Here is a 16,631-nt window from a genome sequence, read left to right on the forward strand (position 1 = left end):
GGCGAATGAATGGCGGGTAGGCGGGTGTTATTTTCTTGCTCCTCCCACCAGGTCTGAAGGAGGCTTCTGCAGCTGAACTTTAGAGGAGGGAGATTGGGAGAGTTAGGTCATTTGGAAAGGAAAAAAAACATTCAAAGTTACCCTTTTCATCATGGCAACTGCAATTCTGAGGTCTGTTTGGAAGAATAGGGTAAGGCAACCTTTTCATTTAATCGTACCGCGTATGCAGTGTGCAGAGAAAGACATGCCGTACGTCCATTTGCAGTTCCCTTTGTAAATGATCTTGTAACTGCGTGCCAGATAAACATTGCACTCTTGTCTAGTCGCTGCACTCTCGTAATGTATGCTGTTAACACACACACACACACACACACACATACATTGTATATGAATTATGTAATAGTAACATTGTTCCCCTGTTTGGTTAAAACGCCTTCCTATATACGAGTTACAATATCATTCAAATAAGTAACATCGGAATGATACTTCACTAGCTAGCCTATGTCTAGGTGATTAACCACGCTCTGTAATTTTACCTCAGTTAAGAGTAATACTGCATGTTGTTTTTGCCCAGTACATTTGATTTAGTAGCCATGGGTCAAGTTGAGTTTAGTAACTAAGTAGTAAGCAATACGGCGGCAGAAGGCGAAGAAGTCTTAATATAGTTAACTTCTATGTACAGTATGTCTCTTCCACAAAACTGGGTGTATTTACTGGCACTAGCCTAGGGCAGCTGATTCATCTGCTGCCAGTACTATCTGCACAAAACAGATTCCTAATGTAAGCGCCTTTTGCACTTTCTCTAAACATGAAATCAATCAATATCATTATTTCTCTGTCTTCAGCCCTGATGTTAAGTCTTTTTGGCGCTTCTCACTGGCAGTGGAATTTATACTGTTAATAGGGAACCCCTCAAGATTGCCTGCAGCTGCGTTTCTAGTGATTCTAACCGCTCCGATCTGATATAGATCATCTAGCAGTCTTTATTTGTTTATCAGTGCCCTACCGCCTCCTCTTTCTGAATCTGTTGCAGCACCCATGCAGCTGCTCGTCATATTTTGCAAATCCAATCTTGCTATGTGAGACTGCAGCTTCGGTTTTGTGTACTTTGCAAAACTAAGATCACGTTTTGGATGATGCTGCCAGGGTGCACACATTGTATTTAAAAACTGACCCCTACAGTGTTTTAGAGGTCATAATCTAAACACTGTTGAAGTTCCAGTGTTGCCAGTCTTTTGGTATGGGATATGCATAATAAACTCTGGTAGCATGTCTATTATTAATCTGTATCATTGCAAACTACATTGTGCACAGTAACCTGTTAACTGCTGGGGCTCAGCCCTGTGTTTACTGAGCGGGTTTTCTTGATTTCAGGTACCTGTACAGGTGGGGCGGATGTGCTACTCCTCCTCTTCAGTGGTGAGCTGATGCATCTTATTACCTGATACTCAAGGAAAATGTTCATATTTAACTGAGAAAGTTAATTGATCAAAATCCTCTGTATTCTTCATTTTATTTATTGATTTAAAAAAAATAATAAATTCTAGCTATCTCAAACTGATTTCTAAAAATACCAAACCAGCATGTAAGTTTTACTGTAAAATGCTTATGAAAGTTTAATTATCTACAATTTGCCTCTCTCCCGCACAGCCTACAACTAAGCTATTTATTGATGGAAAGTTTGTTGAATCAAAGAGCTCAGAGTGGATTGACATCCACAACCCTGTAAGTACTGATTTACACACCCTACATATAGTGTGGCCAGGCTTGTACAGCACTGCATATTGTAACTTTCAAGTTTAGTTTGTACTACTGTAGCAAGGCTCCAGATGTTTTCTGATATCACATGGATGTAATATTTTGTTACTGTAGTTTATTATGTAAGCAAGAAAAACAGTTATGGTCGTTTCTGTTGTTTATAGGTCATTAATATGCCAATATTAACAGTCACTTGCTACAAGCATGCCTTTTGACTGGAAGCTTTTCTTTGTTGTATCGTAGTAGATCACTTTGAGAGAGCAAAAGCTTTCAGTAAAACAAATTAATACAAATAAATGTTAGTCAATGCATTCAGCAGATCTTTCCAGTCTACACCGTGGTTTAGAAGTTACCAAGCTAGTGCATTCCAGTGTATGGATTGAAACACTGTGCTAACTTGCTTCACTATCTCTTTGTAGTTTGTTTGGTATATTAACTTTTATATTAAGAAAGTGGTTTTTTTTGGTATATATTATATGTGTGTCTTTGTATTTTTCCAAAGGCCACCAATGAAGTTATCGGGCGTGTTCCAAAGGCCACCCAGGAGGAGATGCTGGCCGCTGCGCAGTCCTGTAAAACAGCCTTCCGGAGCTGGGCTGAGACCTCCATCCTGAGCAGGCAGCAGGTCTTCCTCCGATACCAGCAGCTGATCAAGGAGAACCTGGTAACGGCTCCTCCTTCTGAAGCTTTTGACAAGCGCAACTCATTTTCTATTCAGATCTAGAGAGAAAAAAAGAGCTCTTCTCAGGCTGTTAATGCAGGCCAGGAAAAATAACTGCACTGAACACAGCAGGGTATGCTTCTATGTCATTTGAACGTTTGAATTGGGTATTGTAAGGTTGACTTTTTTTTGTAAAGTTAAACAAGTGATCTGTTTTTTCATTGTATCCTGGACACTAATACGAATTTTCATTTGCAGAAAGAAATAGCCAAGATAATCACCCGGGAGCAGGGGAAGACTCTGGCCGATGCAGAAGGAGACGTGTTCCGAGGACTGCGTAAGTCTTCTTACTGGGTAGGGAAGACGTGCTCCGGATTCTTGAAAAAAAACGAAAAGCTTAAATACAATATGAAAACATAAGATTCTTCAAGATGCCTTTCCTGACACTTTCTCTGCAGTTCGGAATGAGAGTTTCCAACCGGTAATACTGAAAGCAAACTCAAACTGCTTTTACCCAGATTTTAAATTTTCAGCTCTGTTGTGCAAACAGCGTGACTGCAGATCCAGTGTAGCAGTGTCTAGAGATCAAGAACCAGCACAAAGCTAGTTGAATCTGCCTAGATGTTAAATAAATAAGGAGCTTGTGGTTAAATCAAACACAGCTGCAGGAGCGCACTTTAATCTAGACTTTAGAGAATGGGGGATTCGTGATCTTGACTGGAAGTTAGTTCCATAAATGGGGAGGGTAGGTAACCAGTGGAGACCCTAACCGTCCAGATGGTTTTTAGGCTGCATTTACGAACCATTAGCAGATAAGCATGGGCTGGGAGTGAGTCAGCAAATTCTGGAAATTCAAAAGATTGAACGCTTAAGCCTTACATACTTTATAAAATATAGATTTGTGGCGTTTCCCTAAAGACTCTGTGACACGCAAGTCCTATTTTCAGAGGCGACCTGCGGTCAAACTGGACTTTGAAACAAGAGTATTATGTCGGTCTAATGCTCCAAGTTAACCATTAGACTTCACTAGCAAGATGTAACTACACAGGGAGCAAAATCTGTAGCAAAGTCTGTTCTTAATGCTGGATCAGAAAGTCCCCCCCTTTTGAGGTATTTATTAATTCGGGGATAGAAAAGTCTTTACAACAGAGCACCTACTTGTCCCTGCCAAAGTCTCTGAGTTATGCTGTCTTGCCAGTCATGAAAAGTTGAGATATATATCCATCAGGGATTTCTTTTGCATAACTAATTAGCCATGTTAGGGACACCCATTTACACAACAGTGTACAATATACTGTGTATCAGGTGTTTTTGTTTTCTTTTTGTGCAGCCTTTGTACAACGCCCATGTTATTTAAATACCTTGTTGATTTTCCCTTCAGAGGTGGTCGAGCACACCTGCAGCATTACGTCTCTAATGCTGGGGGAGACTCTACCCTCCATCACTAAGGACATGGACTCCTACACCTACCGGCTCCCCCTGGGGGTGTGTGCTGGCATCGCACCCTTCAACTTCCCTGCCATGATCCCGCTGTGGATGTTCCCGATGGGCTTGGTGTGTGGAAACACCTACCTGATGAAGCCCTCGGAGCGAGTGCCTGGGGCCACCATGCTGCTCGCCAAGCTGCTGCAGGACTCGGGCGCCCCCGATGGCACGCTGAACATTATTCACGGGCAACATGATGGTAAGGGCAACTTCGTTTATAACTTATTGAAAAAAACATGGCAAAAAGACATTGCATAGCAGTTTGATCCATTCCTGGTTTTGATAACTGTGAGTTTAATAGAACACACCTGTTACCTATACACTGTGGCTTTTCAAGCTTACAGTAAAACCTGGTGTGGGTGAAACTGCTATGCAATAGGAGTCTTCATTCCATCCCTGATTTATTATTATTTATTGGAATTTTAATTGATCACTAATGTTACTATCTTTTTACCCTTAGCTGTGAATTTTATCTGTGATCATCCTGCTGTCAAAGCCATCAGCTTTGTGGGATCAAACCAGGCTGGGGAGTACATCTACGAGAGAGGGTCCAAGAACGGCAAGAGGGTGCAGTCCAACATGGTACAGTGCAGCCTGGTCTATTCCAGGGACAACGATTGAAGCTTGGTTTGCAGATCTCACATGATAAAGGCTCAGATGTTTTTTTTGTGTGATTTGGTAGCAGTGATTTTCTAAAAGAACTTACAGTAAAGTTAATATTTCAGATCAAAGTCAGCCAAATGATTAAGCATCTGTTTGTGTGTGTGAAAGCAATGAATACTGTACTCTGCAAGGTAGGAAATGTGCATGTATTTACTGTTCTTTGTTCCTACCATGTTAATTCTTGATTTGAACCAATTAAACCTCCATCCAGGTCCTTCAGCATTTAAGGACTTCATGATATCAGTTACACCTGTGGTAAAATGGCCTCCCAGGTCTAGAGTTGCCCTTATCTGGATTATGTAATGCTTGCTCTTGGCTCAGTTTACCCTTTCAAAAGCCAAGCTGTTTCATGTTTTGGTCAGCAGATGGCACCAAACAGTAAAAATTAGATTAGTGTTGTCATTTGACTGTATGGCTGGTGTACCGCTCCCTAACCGCCTGCACTGTTCCCTGGCTGTTTCACATTTCAGTTGTGAAGCAGGTTCTTGTCAAATGGTAAACCAGTTGTCTGTGTTTATCAGGGAGCCAAGAACCACGGAGTAGTGATGCCCGATGCTAACAAGGAGAACACGCTGAACCAGCTTGTGGGGGCAGCGTTCGGAGCTGCAGGCCAGCGCTGCATGGCACTCTCCACAGCAATCCTAGTGGGGGAGGCAAAGAAGTGGCTGCCAGAGCTGGTGGACAAGTCCAAAAAACTCAAAGTCAATGCAGGTAGGCACTTGGGTAGAAAATGAGGGCTTGTCTGGAGACCTTGTGTGGTGTGGTGTGGTGTACTGAGTTTCAGTTACATTAGACAGGAGAGACTTTACATGTTCATTTAGGAATGGGCAGATATTCTTAACTTGCCACTGTATTTGTAAACAGGCGTAGGAAAGACTGCTCCACTGCAAGCTGGTCTTTGTGCAATTCCTACTTCTACAGACTGCTGTTTATAGCAAAGGCAATAAACAGGGTCTACAGTACAGTTTTATTGGTTTACAGTGTATACCACTTTTTATTTCTCGGTATAAGACACTTTGATACTGTTTACTTAGTAATCATAGGGTTATCTTTCTGTAAAGTGTTCTGATGCTGAAACAGTTGAAAGGTGATGGTGTTAATTCTCCTTGGTTTTATCAGCTTGCACGGTTTATTATAGCAGAGGTACGGTTGAAAGGTTTGCAGTCTGTGCTGTTCTTGGCAGAGTTCTGGTTCTGGTATTGACCCTTGCCCCCTCGAATCTCCCAGGTGACCAGCCAGGGGCAGACGTGGGTCCCCTGATCTCCCCGCAGGCCAGAAACCGCGTGAGCGAGCTGATCCAGAGCGGAGTGGACGAGGGTGCGACACTGCTCCTGGACGGCAGGAGCGTGCAGGTGAAGGGCTATGAAAGGGGCAACTTTGTGGGACCCACCATTCTGGCTAACGTCAAGGTAAGGAAGAATAGGTACAGAAATCTAAATGATACAGAAGACTGAAGTGTCCTGAAATTCTGTCTGTGCTGTGAACACATTGTTCCTTTTTTGCCTGGTTTAGAATATCGTCTTAATTACACTATTTTCACCTGTCATAATAATCATTTGTGTTTGTTTTGTAAATAAATAGACTGGTCCCAATTTTGTATTGGTTTGGACAAAAGTTTTTGTTTAAATTCTTTATAATTCCATTGTTGAAAAATTTCAACCTCTTATTGACTTTCTGGCTAAATGTTCAAAAGCGATTGTTAAGAACACCTTTCCCTGCATTAAATGTAACCCTCACAAGGCAAGCGACACTGATGCTCAATGGTTTGTTCTGTTCCCTTCCCTGCAGCCTCACATGAAGTGCTACACTGAGGAGATCTTTGGGCCGGTGCTGGTAGTTCTAGAGGCAGACAGTCTTGATGAAGCCATCGATATAGTGAACAATAACTGCTATGGTAATGGAACAGCCATCTTCACCACCAATGGAGCTACAGCACGCAAGTACACACACGGAGTCGACGTTGGGCAGGTAAGGAGCTGCGTTATAACTAGGGAGCAATGGATTTAAAAAGGAAGTGGTGACAGTTTTAACAGTAAAGATAAGAAAGAAAGGTAAAACAGCTTAACTGTTTTGCATTGAGATTTTTATGGGTATACTGAAGTGCCCTACCCCCCCCCCCCCAAGTTTATCAGATGTTTTCTTTGTTTTAGATTGGTGTCAATGTACCGATCCCTGTCCCTCTGCCCATGTTCTCTTTCACTGGCTCTCGAGACTCATTCAGAGGAGATACCAACTTCTATGGGAAACAGGTAAGTGGTACTGCCCAGCTTCATTGCTGGGCAGCAAACAAGGCAAGTGTGATCCAACAAAAAGTTCATGAGAATGACCAGATGTTGCTGATTTCCTATCTTTCTTCTCCACCTTAAAATGAATACCTCCTGCTTCTTTCATTAAAACTGCACAACTGTTAACATGAAAACCATTACTCCACAGTCACAACATGGTGCAGTAAATGAATAAGTACATGTAACCTGGGCTGTAAAGGCTCAGCTCAAGCTCAGCATTTTTTGGAACCTTTGTCTTCTAAATAAATTCAATTCCCAGCTTAATTCAGTTTACTCCATTCATTTGAACAGCTCACTGGAATTTGCTTATTTAAAGTGCTAGTGCTGGTACAGTTTTGAGTGAATGTGTGTTTTTTTCCCCCCTCCCAATCCCCAGGGAATTCAGTTTTACACCCAGATCAAGACTATCACGTCCCAGTGGAAGGAGGAAGACTCCACTTTGGGAAGCCCTGCTGTCGTTATGCCCACCATGGGACGCTAAGGACATCCCCCTCTGACAGACACAAACATGCATAATACAGACATAGACTCGCTGGAGGAAGAAAATCACAAGCAAACAAAACAAATGAGCCTTCATGTCTAGATTGTATGAAGGGGTGATTATGAGTGTTTAGGGGTTTGATCCATCAGTGATTAAAGTCCAGTGTAACATCTGGGCCTGTTTCCAGTGGGTGGCTGACTGTGTTTGGTGCTTACCTGTGATTGTAGTATGTATTGAAATTGTGAAATCACCTCGTCATTTGTACACGTATTGACCTCCAAAGCGAGGACACATGGATTGAGTAATGCAACGAAAACACATCTGTTTCATATTTGGCTTGCAGTCTATCACTGAATATCATGTGTACAGTTGCTTCCTAGTAACGGTTTTGTTTGATTTAACTAGCTCCCTTGGATAATTTAAAATTACAAACCTTTATTAAAGTAATTTATTTCTACTTTTCACACTCTATTAAACAAATGAAAGAATTACAGTACGCTATTGTTTCTAAGGGTGGGTCTGTACGGGTCACTGCACTAGAACCCAAGGCACTGGGTGGATCATTACTGTGTTTCATTACAGGAAAGTTATTGCCCTGCTTCATAGTCTGTAGGCTTTAAATCTCACATCAGATGGGAGTTTAATTGCACTTTGGTTTGGTTTTAAACTGCAAAAAGCTAATCTGAAAGACACAATAAAGCCCAGCAGCATTAGGTATTGTGATTTATCCCGAAGCCAAGCACTTACACAGCTCATCTGTTTTGTAAATGTTTTTTTCTTCATCTAACATTATTACTTTGCATATTGAGAAATAGCGACTTTACATTACAATAGCCCACACTTTAAACAAATGGTTGGTTTGTTGCATAGGTTTTGGTCGAGAAAGGTTTCTAAACTGCTTGTTGTGTACAAAATGCATGTTCTAAGTACTGGTGTATTTTAAATATATTTGTGTAGACGAACGTAAAACAATACGGTTTGATTTGTTTTTATATAAAAAGGGGGTTAAAATATAACACTTTGTGAAGAATTGCACGAGTCTACTTTCCAGTACTAGAATATTTAAAGCTTATATAATTTTATTTTTTTGTAGTACAGTTCAGGAGTGTCCAGTCAAATAGAGCTGAGGTATATAAGCCTTCTTGACGGTGTCAGGTAGACTGAATATCTGGGAGAATGCTTCCGTGAGAAGGGATCCCAGGCAGTGGAGCCTGGGTTATGAAAGTCAGACTTGGGTTGCTATCCTGAAGCAGAGACCTGAAAATCAAACAATATTTTATTGTCAATCTACACGCAACTTTGTTGACTTCAAAGCCTTACCTTCGACCGTTTTAAGGGGAGTAGCGTGCATTACTGAACAGGCTTCGGAACACATAAGCAATGTCACCTGAGATGAGAGGGTAACGATCTCCTTACCCAGGATCTTCTTTGTCTTTAATGATCCTTTCAGTTGGTGCTGATAAAGACAGGTCTCGTGTTGGTTTCCTCAAAAAATAAATAAATAAACCAATGAAACACTGTATTACGCAGATGAGGCACGGCATATTGACAGTGTGTTTCTGGGGGTTTGGAATCTGTACAGTATCTAGAAGTAAAGTTTTGTGTTCAATTCTAGATTATCAGGATACCTTATTTTGAGTCCGTTCATTTTAGCAAAGAGTAGCCGCAGTACTTTCTCTTTCTGCTCCCATGTCAGTTCAGAAATGTCCACCCTGTTGCTCTGCACATTTGCCCTGCAAAAAATATAAATGCATACGCTTATTGAACAAAACACAACTCAAACTACTGTGTAATAAAAACATAAAAAAATTAAAATCAAAATAATGGTAAAACATCTGAATATAACCACACATAAATATATAGTAATAGCATGGATCATGTTATAATTTGTGTGCTTTGCCATTTCAATATCAATCACTTTTAAATATGCTTGTATCTTTTACACCCAGACCAGGAAAGACCAGGAAAAACCAAGAAGCTGCTGTTGAGTATCTCCTATTTATCAATATAGTACATTTGTTTGAATAAAAAAAAAAAAACCCACAACAACTGATGACAACAGATAAGACCCCCTTTGCATACGTTTAGACCATTTCAGGCTATGCTATGCTAATTAAGCTCTAGCCTGACCGGTTACGGGCTTACAGAGTCGTCTTGTTCTGCAACAGTACAAAAGACGTGAATGCTAATTGAAACCAAAACATACCAGTTCTCTGCTTCCCTCAGGTCTTGGTACACGTTGTTAGTGCTGTGTTCATTCTTGGTGAAAGTCCTGATTTTTGGAGGCTCTTCTTTTCCTAAATAAGCTTCCTGCATCTTCCTCTGATAGGCTACCTGGGCTGCCTGCTTGTATTGTGCCCGGCTGCTTATGACCTCCTGCTTTGCATGGTCCAGTGCCTCCAGAAAGAACCGCTCCACCTCTGTGCGTTGGTCCACAATGTTTTTCGCCAGCTTCTTTACCCTGTTCATCTCCCGGTCCTTCATGTCAAGGAGTTTCTGGAGCTTGTCAATCTCCACTTTACCAGCCTTCGTCGAGATGAGGGCCTTCTGCAGCGTTAGGTTAGTCTCGGCTTCAAACTCACAGGCCATGTGGCCCAGGCCCTGCTCCAGACATGTGACTTTCCTTTGCAGCTCCCCAACCTCTCTTTTCAGCTGTACCACTTGAGAGACTTTCTCCTCAACAAGCAGCTTGCTGGTTACCTTGAAAAGACTGAACACCATCAAGCCTGCAGCTCTAAATGCAGTGCGCAAGTTCTGTTTGTATACTTTTATTTTTCAGTCACAGGAAGGTTTTCGGCAGTATTCTCTAAAGTTTGTATTTTTAAGGTTTTCCTTTATTTTTTCAGTTTCACAAATGCATGCTTTCTAGGCATTATGGTAATAGTAATAATTACTGCTTTCCAAAATGTGGCTTTTTTGATTACAGTCTGACATTAAGGAGCTCGCAGTAGAGGTTAAATTGGTTCCTGACTCCTCTCTGCAGCAAGGCAGGAGGCAGCAGCTTGCACATTCACGTTTATGTATTGGGTTGTCTGTCCTGTATGATTATAGAAACCTCATCACTTTACAAATGTGCATTGGATTACCAAGGAGTAGTACAGATGACAAAGAGCGCACTTCTTTCCTTTTTCCTTTTTCTTTGCCCTCTTTACTACTTCAAGGTATTCTACAGCGGTGCAAAGCAATGCAATCACAGAGGAGGATGGATAAACCAATGAAAACAGTGAACTCACTGCCTGGCTGCACAGAGAGTCATTATGACTGCTATACCATCTGGAAGCAAAGGCCATGTGAAACTGGGAGCACCAAACAATGAATACACTAGTGCTTTTTGCACTTTTAAAATCTTTGCATCATTCTGTTGCTTTCGTAAGTAGATGTACCTGTTTCTGTAGAAGGTCATTCTTTTCCTCTGCTAGTTTCGCTGTCATTTTCTTCAGTTCCTCTGCTTCTTTCATGTGGTAGCTCAGTGCTTCATTAAGTCTGACGTTCTCCTTGAAGACAGAGCGGGCAGCATCATCCAGCTGGCTGTGTAGGATGATACAGGAACGCTAACTCTGATTTACTGTGCGAATCTGCCAAAGCTTCACTACTCTCAAGTCTGAAACAACCATCCTTTTTTTATTTTGTATTTATTTGTTTCTTTTAACAATGTAATTTTGAGCTAAAAAAAAAAAAAAGTCTATACCAAAAATATACTTTAAAGTAGTGGTAAATGATTAGGTCAGTGGTTCTCAACCCTGGTCCTGGGGGAACACTGCCCTGCTGGTTTTTGTTCCAACAATTCACTTTCCACAATCCATTTTAGGACAATTCCTGTGTTACTATAGAACAGAAGGTTGTACTAGTCCTGAGGTTAGTGTTATCTCTCTACTGGCGCTCCCAAATAAATGAAAACCAGGATTCATTCAGATCAGAGATACAATACTTTAGGGTCAAGCTATGTATGCTACCATGCCACTGTAAACACTAGGGGGCTCTTTAGCACAGCCGATGTGTCTGAAACGTTGTGTATAGTGTATGAACGAGGACAGGCCTGGGGACTGCAGGTGACGTAGCTGCAGCCAAAGCAATTTTGTTCAGATAATAAGATACTTTATACTTATAAATAAGGGGTTTTAAAATGTGTTCCTGTTTCTTTAAATTATATTTAGAACATATAATTTCACAGAAGAAAGAAACTTACACAACAGCTTCATTGTGGGCTCTCTCAGCCAGCTGTGCTATTTTCTTTTCTGCCTCTTTCTCCAGCCGAAGCTATGAAAATAAATAAAAAAGAAAACCATGTTTAAAATCCATCCTTGTGTACACTATTATTATAGATTAATATTGTTTCTTTTGGAAAACCTACACAATCGCATGTAATATTCTATTTCCAGCTTGTCTGACTCGCACTCAGTTACATGCATACAAATATCAGCTTCGACAGAGCAACATCTTGGCGCTTTTATAATGGGAGCTTGTCAGCTTATGTAAATAAATCCAGATCCTAAATATCTTTTGTTTAATTGTCATTTTAAGAGATTTTAGATGCAGCCAGTTTGAGTTTTTCTTACTTTTTCTCCAAAGAACTTGTGTTCCATTCTTGCCACGATTTCCTTGTGTTCCTTCTTTGCAATGTACAAATTCTCTTTTATCTGCAGATGTAATGAAGATATTATCACTAAGAGTAGGTTCAAAGTCTAAAAGGATCTTTGCGACATTCAGTACTGGTTAAGAAAACCCAAAGCAGGTAGACACAAAGCAACTCAAGATTCCAACCGATATCAACTTGTTAAAATGTTACAGAACACTGCCTGGCATGGCATGAGGGTCACGAAACCTGAAAGAAAGATGCTTCAGACAGCTTTGCCTTTTCATTTCTGACAGGCGAGCACTTAGAAAAGTATTTATGAATGTCTTCACATTGCAAACTAACTTTATTTCAGTATTTCAATTAATGTGTTACTGATGATATGCAACGCACTGAAATGAACAATTGCCTCAAACCCACTTGGTCTGAAGGTCCACCACCTGGCCTGCTGGAAGAGGTAGACCCCCCCCCCCCCCCCCCATCCCATAACAGATAGTACCAAGGGGTAGCTACAAGGGTGAAATTGGGGAAGATGGAAGGATGTGAATGAATCAAACAATAGAGGGGTGTTATAGTCTACTTATATTGCTCTGATAGGCCAGATTTGGGTGGTGTAATGTGTGTCGAGGACAGTCCTTCCTCCTAAAGCTAAGATTTTAAACTTTATTTCACATGTGGATATTAACCCTTTGTGTTTGAATGATTTTTCAGTGTTATTTGTGTTTATTTATGTGTTGTTTTGCCCACAGCAACAGGGTCTGCGAGTATAACTCACGTCATCAAGCTCCTTCTCCATCTGAGCCTTTTTCTTCCGGAACTCCTTGATCGTCTTCATCTCGCTCTGGACCATTCGCAATTCGTTCGACTTTTTCTTGAACTTCTCATCCAGTTCATTCAGCTGTTGTGTGTAACCGTTGACCTAAAGCAAAAAAAAAAAAAAAAAAAAAACTAATCTCAACTCAGTAGAATAAATACAATGAAAAACATATACAGTTAGTCATTGGGAGCTTTTCAATTACAGTCCTCTCTGTTTACTTGGCTATCTGATGTATATATTCTGTCTACTTTGGGGGAAAGGCCCACACAGCACTCCCAGCTCCAACTTCCCATGGAGGATTTGAACCATGCGCTGTGACTCACCCTGTACTCCAATCACCTGTGCTTTTTCAAGAGATAATTCTCTCAGCATACTCACGTGCTGTTGTCGTCATCTAAAATCTTAATGATAAACCTTGAACAAATCCCTCGGAAGAGTACCACTTAAAATTGGTAGAAAACAAGGAATATATATATCTAATCACTCCTCCCTGGCAATAATAGTGGCATTTCGAGCTAAATGTTTTGCACATTTCAACACAGTGTTAATTATAATTAAGGTAATTAAGATTTTATGTAATTAGGAGCTTATCTCATGTTTCAGAGATGTGAGATTTAGCTCATCCTTGTCTTGGAAAAAACCAGGTGAATCACCCCTATCTGCCAACAGATTTAATTGAGCTAGCCCACTTTATTTGCTTAATTAAACAGGCAACTTCCCTACAACATTTAGTGGTTAAGATACGTACATACAAGAACATGCAATTTGAGATCTTAATCTTCTTTTTATTCTAAAACATGCATAAATAAAGATTACCTTTTTCAGCTCTAAATGTTAAGAAAATATACTCTCATAACCTCTTCACCGAAAGTGTTCACATAAACATTTCAGCCTAAACTGGACCCAAGGTGCATTAAGTAACTGAGCGGCTCAGAGTGAGGATTGCTCCGCTCACTGGGATCACCTATGACCTCTGCTCTGTTGCGTTCCGAGCTGCTCAGGAGGAGCGGAACTAAGCATGACGTGAAGTGGGTTCTTTCACAGAGCTGCTCTGAGCTGCTCATGAGGAGCGGAACTAAGCATGACGTGAAGTGGGTTCTTTCAGAGCTGCTCTGAGCTGCTCAGGAGGAGCGGAACTAAGCATGACGTGAAGTGGGTTCTTTCACAGAGCTGCTCTGAGCTGCTCAGGAGGAGCGGAACTAAGCATGATGTGAAGTGGGTTCTTTCAGAGCTGCTCTGAGCTGCTCAGGAGGAGCGGAACTAAGCATGATGTGAAGTGGGTTCTTTCAGAGCTGCTCTGAGCTGCTCAGGAGGAGCGGAACTAAGCATGATGTGAAGTGGGTTCTTTCACTAAGCTGCTCTGAGCTGCTCAGGAGGAGCGGAACTAAGCATGATGTGAAGTGGGTTCTTTCAAAGCTGCTCTGAGCTGCTCAGGAGGAGCGGAACTAAGCATGATGTGAAGTGGGTTCTTTCAAAGCTGCTCTGAGCTGCTCAGGAGGAGCGGAACGAAGCATGATGTGAAGTGGGTTCTTTCACAGAGCTGCTCCGAGCTGCTCAGGAGGTGCGGAAGTAAGCATGATGTGAAGTGGGTTCTTTCAGAGCTGCTCTGAGCTGCTCAGGAGGAGTGGAACTAACCATGATGTGAAGTGGGTTCTTTCACAGAGCTGCTCCGAGCTGCTCAGGCGGTGTGGAACTAAGCATGATGTGAAGTGGGTTCTTTCACAGAGCTGCTCCGAGCTGCTCAGGAGGTGCGGAACTAACCATGATGTGAAGTGGGTTCTTTCACAGAGCTGCTCCGAGCTGCTCAGGAGGTGCAGAACTAAGCATGATGTGAAGTGGGTTCTTTCACAGAGCTGCTCTGAGCGGCTCACTTATTTAACTCAACCAGTGAGTTCAGTAAAGAATCTGCAACTTACCAGCTCCTCATTTTCTTCTCTTGCCTGCCTTTTGAGATCTCTCAACTGTTGTTGCAATTTTGCAATCTGAAAGAATAGTTCAGAAAACACGTACAAATAACCAGCTAATGGAGTCAGTACCATGAAGAAGTGCCTGCAAACCATACAATTAGTTTGCAAGAATGGTCGGTCAACTGCAATTAAAAGTACATTAGTATAAGTTTAATTCTACTGCAGTTCGGACAAGACACATAGTCATCATCTTGTATTAATAGGCAATCAATTATACTAAGTAAGCTTGTCTGAATGATGAAAGATTATTTTGCTTGTCTTTACAGGAACATGGCTAATCTTTTGCAGTTTCAGGGATTCCTTATTGCTAACAAAGTGTTTATTATATATTGTGAAAGCAAAAAAAAAATACATTAAGTTTATAATATACACATCATCACTCTTCAAAGCCTTGAAATTTGATGTAATGTTTCTATTTTTATACTTTTACTTTTATAATTTACTGAATATTTTACTTCAAAGAACCCACAGTTCAACATAGCTCAAATTACTGACCGTTTAGTTAATAAATACGAATTCAGTGCTTACATGCTTGGCGTGCTCTATAAGCTTAAGCAGAAGATCACTAAAGGAATGCTTCAGAAGAAAAGGATAATCGCTCTGAGAGTTGGATGAAATGGCAGTTTGCAGACTGACTGCAGATGGCTAGGCTGAAAGTCAGTAGAGCGGGAGTACTCTTCTACAAGCAACACAGCACAATGGAGTGAGGAAGCTGGCTGAGTCGTCCATCCAGGAAGGGAGGAACGCACCTTATACCAATAGCACACCTATAGTAAAGCGACAGGTTACATTGCTACTTGGACCGAGGGCGAAATTGATGTTGTACTGAACTAGGGCACAACTTCTGAAGACTTTCAGGTTTTCTCTCCTCTTCTTTGACTTACCTGTTCATCTTTTTCAGCCTCCTTCTTCTTCAAAAAGGCAATGATCTCCACCGTGTCCTTCTCCACCCGGTACTGCTGGCTGGTGAGCTCCTCGTTGGCTCTGGCTAGTTTCCTCGCAGCCTCCCTGTATTCCACTCTGGACTGTTCTGTTATATCAAGCCTGGCCTCCCAAAGGGCAGCATTTGCCTTTGCTTTCTCAGCATCGGACTCCTCTGCGATTGTAGACTCTGGCTTTCCTCCCTTCTTTCCTTTCCTGCCGAGAGAAGGGAAAATATGAGTTTACTGAACAGAAACCCCATTCACCAGCATTACAGCACAGAGGTCTTTTGAAAGTTTGCAGGTACAACATTTACCCTGTGGGCACATGGAATCTAAAAGTGTGCATTAAAATGCCTACATTCTTTAGAATTGGGGATTGCAATGCCTAAATACTCCTTATTTGCCAGTTAGGCTGCAACTGTCATTCTCGTCAGTACCTCTGGTAGTGTCAGTGACAGTAAGGACCTCTATTTAATAATAGCAGGTAAATCCTAAGCATAACATTTAAGGAGAAATACAAAATAGCAAGTCTGCCTAACCGCTTCGTACCGCCTGACTTCCAGCCATCGTGTCTTCGACCACTCAGAAATATACCCGAGTATTTTCAGTACCAAAAACGTTACTTACAATTACAAAACAACGCATGCAACACACATACAGTTAAACCATAAATAAACGCCTCCGCGTTTATTTACAATATTCGCGTACTGGAGATTATTTGGAGTTTTACGGTAGTTTGCAATTAGCGTAAAGCAAGGAAACTTTCATATACTACATTGCTGCTAATCAAAATAAACCAAACGTATCACCCTTTCCCTTTCTTTCCTTTCTTCCCTTTCTTCTTAGGCATTGTAAATGTTGGCTTTAAAAAGTAATGCAAAAAAAAAGTATTTTCAGCAGAGCTCTGCAATTCCCAGCGCAGTGTGTACAACCTTCATTGTTTAACAAGTTGAAACCATGGAAACGGCGCCGCTGTTGCCTGGGAGACAAATGTCAAACATCGGCGCGCAGAAGACGT

General features: G+C 41.4%; 2 protein-coding genes across 3 annotated transcripts; one reads left to right on the top strand and one right to left on the bottom strand.

The window, feature by feature from the left end:
* The first annotated feature begins 38 nt into the window (after positions 1 to 38).
* Positions 39 to 8,302, top strand: LOC121324420 (methylmalonate-semialdehyde dehydrogenase [acylating], mitochondrial-like). Its single transcript, XM_041266271.1, has 12 exons — positions 39 to 190; positions 1,375 to 1,419; positions 1,651 to 1,725; positions 2,261 to 2,422; positions 2,678 to 2,756; positions 3,801 to 4,103; positions 4,365 to 4,486; positions 5,089 to 5,278; positions 5,795 to 5,976; positions 6,356 to 6,535; positions 6,718 to 6,816; positions 7,229 to 8,302. The coding sequence occupies exons 1-12, from the start codon at positions 152 to 154 to the stop codon at positions 7,331 to 7,333; spliced, it is 1,581 nt and encodes a 526-aa protein (XP_041122205.1). The 5' UTR covers positions 39 to 151; the 3' UTR covers positions 7,334 to 8,302.
* Positions 7,447 to 16,543, bottom strand: LOC121324421 (basal body-orientation factor 1-like). Of its 2 annotated transcripts, none has more exons than XM_041266272.1 (11): positions 16,423 to 16,543; positions 15,575 to 15,827; positions 14,640 to 14,705; positions 12,682 to 12,825; positions 11,890 to 11,970; positions 11,520 to 11,590; positions 10,717 to 10,861; positions 9,540 to 10,033; positions 8,962 to 9,066; positions 8,750 to 8,818; positions 7,447 to 8,590 (listed from the first exon to the last, which is right to left on the bottom strand). In XM_041266272.1, exons 1-11 carry the CDS (start codon positions 16,461 to 16,463, stop codon positions 8,485 to 8,487), a joined length of 1,575 nt encoding a protein of 524 aa, XP_041122206.1. In that variant the 5' UTR covers positions 16,464 to 16,543; the 3' UTR covers positions 7,447 to 8,484. The 2 variants fall into 2 exon arrangements, with proteins under 2 accessions (XP_041122206.1, XP_041122207.1); XM_041266273.1 differs by having other exon boundaries at positions 8,503 to 8,590; positions 8,721 to 8,818.
* Between the last annotated feature and the right edge of the window lie 88 nt (positions 16,544 to 16,631).

This window comes from Polyodon spathula, chromosome 12, assembly GCF_017654505.1.
Source record: "Polyodon spathula isolate WHYD16114869_AA chromosome 12, ASM1765450v1, whole genome shotgun sequence".
NCBI classification, from domain to species: Eukaryota; Metazoa; Chordata; class Actinopteri; order Acipenseriformes; family Polyodontidae; genus Polyodon; species Polyodon spathula.

Coding starts and splice junctions, on each gene's coding strand:
- LOC121324420 (XM_041266271.1), top strand. CDS start 152: ATGGCAACTGCAATTCTGAGGTCTGTTTGGAAGAATAGG. Junction 1,420..1,650: donor GCTACTCCTCCTCTTCAGTG/GTGAGCTGATGC, acceptor TCTCCCGCACAG/CCTACAACTAAGCTATTTAT. Junction 1,726..2,260: donor GGATTGACATCCACAACCCT/GTAAGTACTGAT, acceptor ATTTTTCCAAAG/GCCACCAATGAAGTTATCGG.
- LOC121324421 (XM_041266272.1), bottom strand. CDS start 16,463: ATGCCTAAGAAGAAAGGGAAGAAAGGAAAGAAAGGGAAAGG. Junction 12,826..14,639: donor GAGAAGAAAATGAGGAGCTG/GTAAGTTGCAGA, acceptor TTTTTGCTTTAG/GTCAACGGTTACACACAACA. Junction 11,971..12,681: donor TGGAGAAGGAGCTTGATGAC/GTGAGTTATACT, acceptor TTACATCTGCAG/ATAAAAGAGAATTTGTACAT.